Source organism: Crinia signifera, chromosome 9 (genome assembly GCF_055691185.1).
Source record: "Crinia signifera chromosome 9, ASM5569118v1, whole genome shotgun sequence".
NCBI lineage: Eukaryota > Metazoa > Chordata > Amphibia > Anura > Myobatrachidae > Crinia > Crinia signifera.
Genome location: NC_139225.1, coordinates 131,939,441 through 131,949,875, shown reverse-complemented (window position 1 = coordinate 131,949,875; position 10,435 = coordinate 131,939,441). Strand labels below are relative to the sequence as shown.

Genomic DNA, 10,435 nt, shown 5'->3' with positions numbered 1-10,435 from the left:
GGCGTACGGACAGCTTTCCGTACGTTCTCACGCGGTAACACCGTGCTTGTGCGGGAAGACCGTGCAAGAATCTGTACGTTTCCCCCGCACACGCACGGTTTGTATGTCGTCCGTACACACGCCCTGTTTTTAAAGAGTGACTCCGTCCGAATGCGGAGGACACGTGGGCGTTTCTACGGACGATGGCCGCACGCTGCCGCACAGCGATGCGTGCGGCCCGCACCGAAAGAATTCGGGAATATCCGCACCGATCAGAATAAGGCCCTAAAGGACCAGCCTTGTGCTGTTTATTGTCATTCCAAAACATCCTAACAGGAAATTGTAAGCGCTTAAATTCCAATGGCAAATATGATTGGGATGTGGTTATTAGGGGATATGGTCATTAGGTCGACAAGCATTGGGTCGACACCATTAGGTCTACATGCAGAAAGGTCGACATGGGTCTAGGTTAATATGGGTCTAGGTCGACAGGTCATTAGGTTGACACAAGCATTACACACAAACCGTCAACATGGGTTTTTCACTGTTTTTTGAGCCGACATGTGCCGACAGGAGGTATTTCATGCCCTACTATCCACTAGGGCAGTGGTTCCCAACCTGGGGTACTAGTACCCCTGGGGGTACTCTGCAGACCAGTTGGGGGTACTTGAAAATAATATTGATAATGGCAGAAGATGAAAAAAGTATTTTGATGGCAGAAGAAGACCCATTGCTATGGAGAAGAACCATGTTGTGTCACTTATGGTTCTGTCATCAGCGTCTCATTGTGCTTTTGCCTGATCAGCAATCCAATGGGAGCTACCCGTGCTGCCCTCAGACATCAGCGATCATCTGCCCTGCACTGACACGGGTGGAAGAAGCAGCGGCATTAATCCTACAGGTGTAAGTGGGAACCCTGGAGACAATAAACAACCAGTGGCCAGACACGGAAGGGCACGATTCCTGTCCGCTAGTCCTTAATATAAGCACAAGCATAAGGACACGCATACCGCTCACTTCCATTCCACTCGTACTGTCTATATTTTAAATTGAGAGGAGGGGTACTCATCAATGAAAAGCCTAATCAAGGGGTACGGGAGAGAAAAAAGGTTGGGAACCACTGCCCTAGGGTGTGGTGGGAGAATAAAATAGTGTACCGAGCATAGCGAGGTACCGTGCCCGAAGCATGGCAAGCACAACGAGCCATGCGAGGGGACACAGTGCTACATTTCAGTGTCCATGTTGACTGTGAAATTTGGGTATAAAAACAGTGAAAAACCCCATGTCGACCTTTTGACTGTTGACCTTGCCCATGTCGACCTAATGTTTGTGTCAAACAAATGACCTGTCGACCTAGACCCAGGTCGACCTACACCTATGTCAACCTTTCCGCATGTTGACCTAATGGTGTCAACCCAATGCTTGTTGGATGACAGTGTCTAAAGTCACCCATACACTGAGCTGATTTGGCCCGATTCCAACGAATCGGTTTCTGAAATGAGCAATATTGGGTCAGTTTGATGTCCCCTCAGATCTGATACGTGGCCCTATGCGCATTGGCAGGCGGGGAGCAGGGACGCATGCGATCCATCACAACGGGGTATCGGGTGTCCGTACACTGCTGCAAGATATCACAGCAGTGTATGGGCACCTTAAGTTGACAGTCAAAAGTCCCACACATGAAAAAGGTCGACATGCATTAGGTCGACCTGGTCAAAAGACCGACACAAGCAAAAGGTGTACATGGAATAGTTCGACATGGGGAAAAAGGCCGACAAAAGTTTTTCATGTTTTTTGTTTTTTTACCTGCCTTGTTCATACTTTACCTTCCCGGTGGACATAGAGGGAGAATATATTAGTGTGCCGAGCGCAGGTAGGACCGGAAGGCACGGTACACTTACACGGCGTCCATGTGGACATATGTTGACACACTGTAGACAATAAAAAACCCTGGAAAACTCATGTTGACCTTTTTCCATGTCAACCTTACCCATGTTGACCATTTGACCATGCCGACCTTTTGACTGTTGACCAATAGTGGTCAACCTTTTGACTGGCGACTGTTTAATGTTGAACCCCACCACCCGTGCCCGTTTTACATAGATAGAGGCAGACATGGGGATGGCTCATGGGGACCCCCAGCATTTCTGGGTGTTACTTCAAAAATGTTGGGTGCGCCCAGCAAAATGCTGGGCGTCCCCACCCAAATACAGGCGTGCAACGTCAGTGGCTGGTGCTGACGTCACATAACGGCAGCGCCCGACCTGTGTTCTCCACCATGTTCTTCAATCATTTGATGGTCGGCGATCCATGCAAATGAATGTGTATGCAAAACATCCATCCGCATTGTGGCGGTGGATGTACATGCGGGAAGCGGGCATTAAGGGCTCTCTAAGCAGCGCATCTTCCCTGCTTAGCGAACCTTACTGAATTAGGCCCTAAGTGTATGAAGATGAGTCGGTACTTATCGGCATCCGATTATTGCATTGCATCGCATCGCATGCAATATAGTGGGATACAATGCAATGTGATTTTTCATTGTAAAGACCCAATTTTTAACTGTATAGTCACCCATGGGTGATTTCATACCCCCACTATCCAACTACGCATGGAGTTGATTTTATATAGTGTGGCGAGCGCAGCGAGTACCGCGAGGGGACGCAGAATACATGTAAAGTTATCCACGTCCGCTCGCCACGCTTCGGGCACGGTGGCTCGCTGCGCTCGCCACACTATATAAAATCAACTCCATGCGTAGTTGGATAGTGGGGGTATGAAATCACCCATGGTTGACTATACAATAAAAAATCTGGTCTTTACAATGAAAAATCGCATTGCATTGCATTGCATTGCATGCCTTAAGTAGTGGCATGCAATGAAAAAATCTGGAGCCCAGATAATACATAAGTACCGATGAGTCTATTATACAGCAAGACAGGTAATGCTATGATAGTTATTAAAATACGCATAGCTTTTTTAACATTTTAACTTTGGTAATCAAGACGCTTGCGCGGATGAACAGGAGGTGAGAGGGAACTCCCAACTGCCCCCCCCCCCCCCCCCCCCCCCATCGCAGGACACTGCTGGCCCCAGGTGGGACACAGGACAGTCCCAAAATAAGTGGACGGTCCCACGAAAATCGGGACAGTTGGGAGGTAGGAAGTATGGAAGGGACAAATCAAATTTAGACAAATATAAATATTGAATCATTTTTTAAACTATCTCTAAATTATTTCACTCTCAGCCTTGGCACACGTTAGCTTGCAGCTCCCTGACACATAATGGGTTAAATCCCTTCCTTGCATTTGCTATAAGACTGTTTCACATGTTGGTTTTAAAGGACATTACTACACTTATGTCAACAGTGTGATTTCACAACAGATAGGCACAGATAGGGGGTGTGCGTGAAAGGAAGTCTTGGATTGCATCTGTGGACAATTTGGACATTTTGGGCACTCCTCCCCTAAACCGGTCCCCATAAATAGAGCTGCAGTGCCAGTGTCCTAGCACAGGAGTCAGGTCTGTAGGAGAAGATGCTGCAGCTACTGATTATAGCCTCAGGTGTGCTGCACAGCCAAGCTGCCTCTCTGGTGAGTACAGTGACTACTGCTATTACTAATCTTATCCGTCAAGGTGCCCATACATGCTGTGATAATTGCGTGCGTTTTGGACTACATCGCATCGATTGCGATTTGCATGCGATGCGATCCGAAGTTAGTTCAAAAAGTATGTGCAGCACATATTTTTTGAACTAGGTCCTGATTGCATTGCACGCAAATCGCATGCAAATCGCCCGTGTATGACCACCTTTTAGGACTTTGGTTGAGGTCCAATCCAGCAGATCCCCTGAGCCCTACCAGGGTCCAGAGATGCTCTCCAAAAACAGTAGGGGAGATGTGTGCAGTGTCATTCAGGAGAAAGTTCATCAACCAATGAAATAGATTGCCCATTTAACTTCATCCCAAACTATAATTTGTTTTCTTACAAGTCCTCCTTTGATTGGTATGTATAAAATGTAGATAAAAGAATATGGTGAAAGGAAGATCTATTTTAGTAGCAGTACAACAATGACTTTTGTAATCGGTCATTCTTAGATTACATCTGCTTGCAGTACAAATATGGGGGATTATTCTGGTTCACTCGCAAAGGCAAATTCACTCTCTAATGGTCAAAATCATATGCACTGCAGGTCGAGCAGATGTAACATGTGCAGAGAGCGTTAGATATGGGTGTTATATTGTTTCTGTGCAGGGTAAATACTGGCTGCTTTATTTTTACACCGCAATATAGATATCAGTTTGAAAGTACAAACACCACCAAAATCTAACTCTCTCTGCACATGTTACATCTGCCCCACCTGCAGTGCACATGGTTTTGTCCAATAGAGAGTGAATTTTCCTTTGCAAGTGAACCAGAACAACCCCCAGGATCAAGACTTTACTAAAAAACTGGTATTAGGAAATATATAATTTTGTTTCATGCATAATGCAATGTAATGAATTCAGTTCCTGACAATCTTGGGCTGCCCAGCACTGCCCCTCACTCCTAGGGGTAAATTTACTAAGATGGGCATTCCATTGAATATGGGGTGATACCCATAGCACCTATCAGATTCTACTAATAATTTATTTAGCACTTTCTAGAACAGTGCACGTTTCCCAGGTCCCCCGACAGGTGCACTCATTACTCACTGACACATTTTAAAAGATCACAGGTGGAGCCAGCGGTGTAGCTAGGTGCCATGGTGCCCGGAGCAAGGGCATAATTTGCGCCCCCCCCCCCCCCTGTAATGAATTGGGGGCGTGGCTAACATGTGTTGGCATTTGAAAAGAAAAAAATTAAAAAATAAGACACTATATAAGACATTGTAACGGAATCTGCTGCGCTATATAAGACACTGTAATGGAATCTGCTGCGCTATATAAGACACTGTAACGGAATCTGCTGCGCTATATAAGACACTGTAACGGAATCTGCTGCGCTATATAAGACACTGTAACGGAATCTGCTGCGCTATATAAGACACTGTAACGGAATCTGCTGCGCTATATAAGACACTGTAACGGAATCTGCTGCGCTATATAAGATGCTGTAACGGAATCTGCTGCGCTATATAAGATGCTGTAACTGAATCTGCTGCGCTATATAAGACACTGTAACGGAATCTGCTGCGCTATATAAGACGCTGTAGACACTGTAACGGAACCTGCTGCGCTATATAAGACACTGTAATGGAATCTGCTGCGCTATATAAGATGCTGTAACTGAATCTGCTGCGCTATATAAGATACTGTAACGGAATCTGCTGCGCTATATAAGAGTCTGTAACAGAATCTGCTGCGCTATATAAGACACTGTAACGGAATCTGCTGCGCTATATAAGACGCTGTAACGGAATATGCTGCACTATATAAGACACTGTAACGGAATCTATAGAAGATGCTGACAGCTGTAAATAAATATATATGCAGATAAAGAATAAAGACATATACAGCACAGCAGGGCCGGGGCGGCAGCAGAAGCCAGAGATATTCACCCCCACCCACCCCACCCCAAGTTTATTACTATGTTTAATATTAACATTAATTTGCAGTATAAATAAATAAAATAACAATTCACCTTGAATTACAGGGCGGCACGGGCGGTAGCAGAACACCTTGTCCTCCTCCAGGCTACAGCCAGCGCTTGGGATGGCTGATAATAACGCTGCTGTAGCCACGGAGGAGGGAGTGAGTCAGGTGACTCTGGGAGGAGTCTTTAGTTCTGCTACTATGCTGCGCTGCCCGGAAGCCGGACCGAGCAGCAGCAGCAATTTAGAGTAGAGAGAAGATTGTCCGCCCGCCGCCCGGCCACACCATCAGTGACGCTTGGCGGCAGGGACCGGGCGAGAAAGGCAGGACGGAGGCAGACGCCGGCGCCGGGTAGGGCAGACGCCGGCGCGCGCTGCCCGTTATTATACTTAACTTGTGCAGGGAATGGATAATTTGCGGAGGGGGGGCGGGCCGGCGGCGCCATTCCACCAATCTGCGCCCGGAGCATGAGCTCCGGTGGCTCCGCCCTCCCTACGCCTCTGGGTGGAGCTAATTATTTCACCTGTGATTCTGTGAGGAGATCTGGAAAACATGCACCGTATGGGGTCCTGAGAACCGAGGTTGAAAATGTATGTAAATGGGCCCCATAGCAGCTGCACCCCTTGCACCTACGGTAGTTATGCCCTTGCCCCAATTAGTTTATGCTCAAGCATTTGATTTCCCTCCACAGGTGAACTCTACAGGTTCTCTAGATGAGTCCGGTGTCTGCCACTGCTCTGTGGTCCTCCCAGACTCCACATTCCCAGCAGATCGTTTGGAGATCCTGGAGCAATCCAACCAGGCCATGAGCATCAATGTGCAGCAGGAGATCACTAAGGTAAAATGAGAATGCTGGTCCAGCCAACAGTATATAGTACCTGCCTCTATTGTATGTGTACACCACGGGGGTGATTCAGCTTAATTTGTTTTTGGACGAATTCGGCCCTGTTACGATGTTTTGGGGACTGCGCATATGCAGCCCCCTGTGTGAACGCCTTTGGTGACTTTCAAAGTCGCCGAGGCGGTCATACACATCAGGGCGGACAGGGGGATGGCGGATGGGGTCTCCCAGAATTTCCTGGGCATGCCCACAAAAAAATGGCGGGTGTGCCTAGGAAAAACGCTGGGCGTCTCCTTGTGAAAGCAGATGCGGCGAACCCTGCTCAGGACGGGAGGCTGACCTGCACCATTCTCGCACATTTTTTAACCAAAATTTTTTTTATTTGCGAACGGGGGAAATATCATTTGATGGTTGATGACCATCGAAAGATTCCCCCCTCCCCCGTACACTCGCATGTAAATGGATGTGTCGGCGTACACATCCATCTGCATGCTTCCGAAGGGGTTCCCGTGAGGTGGGCATTTGTCCGCCGGGCAGGCAGCATTGAGCCGCTTGCTAAGCAGTGAAACCGGTGCTTAGCGAGCCGCCCTGAATCGTGCCTGATATGCTTCGTTTTAATCATCTTTATATTATTGAAATGCCAAATAAATGAAACTCTTTATGAAAAATGCTTAAAAAGTTGCACTAATTTACTATAGCTTATAAAAGTGAAAAGTGGGGATGTTGCCAATAGCAACTGATATTCTAGCTATAATTTCTCTATTGCATCCTAGAAAATGATAGACAGGCTCTGATTGGTTTATATGGCAAACATCCCCCCAATTGTAAAAGCTTTAGTAAATGTACCCCATAGGTTTCTAGGAATAAATGCAGGGTAATATGTACAGTATTTATAGTATTCTCATTTTCCTCTTCAGATACAAAGCTACCAAGCTACAATGACTGAGTACCTGCAGAAGTTGAGGAACCTGACCAGGCGGGTGGAGGTGGTGGAGATGGGAGGTGTTTCTTATACAGAGCTGGACTTCCAGCTGCTTAAGCTGGAGATCACGGAGATGATGTCCTTGGTGATGAAGCTCAGAGAATCCTTGGATGGATCAAATGTTCTGGTGGAAACTCTCTTTGTGGAGGTGAGCTGACGATTTATATGGGGCGTCAATGGCATATTAGAGTTATGAAATGAACTCTCTTTTTTTATAATATATTCTGATATCTGCTTGACCTGATCACTTATGAGTAGTCTAAGCATTGTCCTACTGACTCATTTTGTCTCTGTGTCTTAATTTCAGATCCACAATATCTCAGTCATGGTGAACCAGATGGAGTCATTTGACAAAAACAATGTCCTGGCTGTGAGGCGGGAGATTGCTTCCCTGCGCAAAAGACTTGAGGACTGCGAGAACAACAAGGCGGAACCAACCCCACCCGTTATTTATGGTAGGTCAATGGAATTATATATAATAAAATAAATATTACACTTCTGTGTACAGAGCAGTGGCGGTTCAATGTGACTGGCAGTGACTTCCTATTGGAAGCCCGACCTGCCAGTCACTCAAGGCAGTTTCCTCCCTCCGGGATGCCTCTCTGTGCACAAATGCGGGGAAGCCCCCAAAATGGGTTATGCTCTTGCGCAGTACAGCAAACGTTACTGCGCATGCACCGGACCCGTAAGCCTCCGGGGGCTTCTCCAAAGGCAGCCCATGGAGGCTTGGACCAGCACATGCGCAGTATGTATCAAGTTACTGCGCATGCGCTGGCCCCATGCAGGGGACCGCCAGGTGCAGGGAGTGTGGTAGCAGCAGCAGAGGGGGGAGCCCACATTGCGGTAGCAAAAAGGTAAGAGCCACCACTGGTACAGAGTTGTTGAATGAAGTAGATATCTCTTTGTGGAAATCAGTGTATGAGTGTAGCCGGGCGTGGTATAGCACACGACAGTCAGGATCCTGACAATCATTAGCCTGTCATCGGGATCTCAACGAAGCCCCTTGTAGGCACAGTGGCTCGCTACACTCGCCACTATTCTATTATCCCTCCATGGGGGTCATGGACCTCCAGAAGGGAGAATAGTCATGTCTGTCGGGACCCCGAGTCAAGGTTTAAACAGTCTGGATTCCGATGTTGGTGTAATGACTGTCGGAATCCCGACTGTCTGTCAGCCATCCGGCACCCAGTGTACCGGCTTCTGTGATCCATTGCTGTATCTGAAGACTCATCATTGAATCAACTGCGTGGCATTTGGATACACTGCCAGTGCCAGGGAAGTAACATCTAAGGATGCTAGCAGCATGTCAAAAAATATATATTCCAGATTTGGGAATATATATTTTTTCCATATTCACCATGTCCCCTGGCGTCCACGGTGACCATCGGATTCATCTTCAGCAGCATCCCCGATCCTAAGGATGCCTTGCACATGTGCAATACATCCTTGGGAACGGGGATGCCGCTGAAGACTTATCCGCTGGACATCGGGGGACAAAGGAAGTATGAAAAAAGGGGTGGGGGTGCGCAACATGTTTTTTTGGAATATATTGGTTTTGGTATATCTGGATAAAGGATACTCAACCTGTACCAGAGAACTAGACGAAGATAATAGTTGATTTAGACATTTTCTCTGGAGGCCAATATTCATGCCTAAATGGTTTAATAATAGTCTTAATATTGGTATATATAGCCCACATAGAGGCAGATGTATTGAGCCTTAACAAGAGATAAATTTAAGTGTGATAAATGTCCAGCCAATCAGCTCCTTACTGACTTTTTTCAAACACAGCCTGTAACATGGCAGTTAGGAGCTGATTGGCTGGACGTTTATCTCTCCTTATCACACACTTGCATTTATCTCTTGTAAAGGCTTAATACATCTGCCCCAATATGTCTAGAGAAAAAGGATATACAGTAATTGAATATTCCATTTAAATTTTTCATTGAATGACTTGAATGAATTGTAAATGGTGAATAGTTAAAACCATGAGCTGTGAAGAAGTCAAGGATGGGAATTGAGTCAAATTAAAATATATTTTTAATTAAGATATCTATAAATATATAGAGTAATTAGGTTCAAGAAAGTATTGTACTAGTTAATTATAAATTATATTATTTTTAACTTTAATATCCGCAGGATCCTGCAATCATGGAGGGCTTGTGAACATCAGCAAACCATTTGTGGCACAGCTGAACTGGCTGGGCTTCAACTATAAATTTGGAGGTTGGGGCAAAGACTCTTTTCCTGGTTCTAATCAGGATATTCATTGGGTGGCCCCACTGCAGACAGATGCTCGTATGATGAACATTCTTCGATTCTACCCTACATATGACGACCTCCTGCTCTACAAAAGACCCACAGATAAGAGCCTCCCTAGGCTCCTGTATGGCAATACTTACGATTACGCTAGTTGTGGACAAGGTGGTGGAATGATCATGTTCAACAATTCAATGTACTACAATTGCTACAATTCCAGAGACATATGCAAGTACAATGTAAACACCAGTGCGGTGGAGCGCAAGACACTCACAGATGCCGCCTTTAATAACCGCTTCTCCTACGCATCCTCTACTTGGCAAGACATTGACCTGGCCAGTGATGAAGATGGCTTGTGGGCCATTTATTCTACAGAAGCGACCACTGGCAACATAGTCATCAGCAAACTCAACCCGGTCTCCTTGACTGTGGAAAACAGTTGGTCTACATCCCAGTACAAGCTTGGTGTCACCAATGCCTTTATGGTGTGTGGGGCTTTGTATGCCACTAGAACCCTGAACACAAGGAGAGAAGAGATCTTCTACAAGTTTGACACTAAAACAGGAAAGGAGGAGCAGATGAGCATCCAGTACGACAAGATGATGGAGAATGTGCAGAGTCTGTCCTACAACCCTAATGATCACAAACTCTACATGTACAATGATGGCTACCAAGTCACCTATGATCTTTCCTTTAAGCCAACACCTAGCTATGCATAAAAGTTGTTGTTTACTGAAATAAACACTTCATCTCCGACGTGTAGTTTGGGTTTCAGATAAGGGGCCAGATGCACTAAGCTTCAAA

General features: G+C 46.2%; 1 protein-coding gene across 1 annotated transcript; it reads left to right on the top strand.

Annotated features, from left to right (window-relative positions):
* Positions 1-3,455: 3,455 nt before the first annotated feature.
* LOC146036712 (olfactomedin-4-like) lies at positions 3,456-10,435 on the top strand. The gene is made up of 5 exons (XM_083160610.1): positions 3,456-3,569; positions 6,241-6,387; positions 7,308-7,520; positions 7,680-7,827; positions 9,512-10,435. The coding sequence occupies exons 1-5, from the start codon at positions 3,513-3,515 to the stop codon at positions 10,348-10,350; spliced, it is 1,404 nt and encodes a 467-aa protein (XP_083016736.1). The 5' UTR covers positions 3,456-3,512; the 3' UTR covers positions 10,351-10,435.

Excerpts from the sequence above, each read along its gene's own strand:
- LOC146036712 (XM_083160610.1), top strand. The coding sequence starts at position 3,513 with ATGCTGCAGCTACTGATTATAGCCTCAGGTGTGCTGCACAGCCAAGCT. Across the intron at positions 6,388-7,307 it reads TGCAGCAGGAGATCACTAAG|ATACAAAGCTACCAAGCTAC; the intron begins GTAAAATGAGAA and ends TTTCCTCTTCAG. Across the intron at positions 7,521-7,679 it reads TGGAAACTCTCTTTGTGGAG|ATCCACAATATCTCAGTCAT; the intron begins GTGAGCTGACGA and ends TCTTAATTTCAG.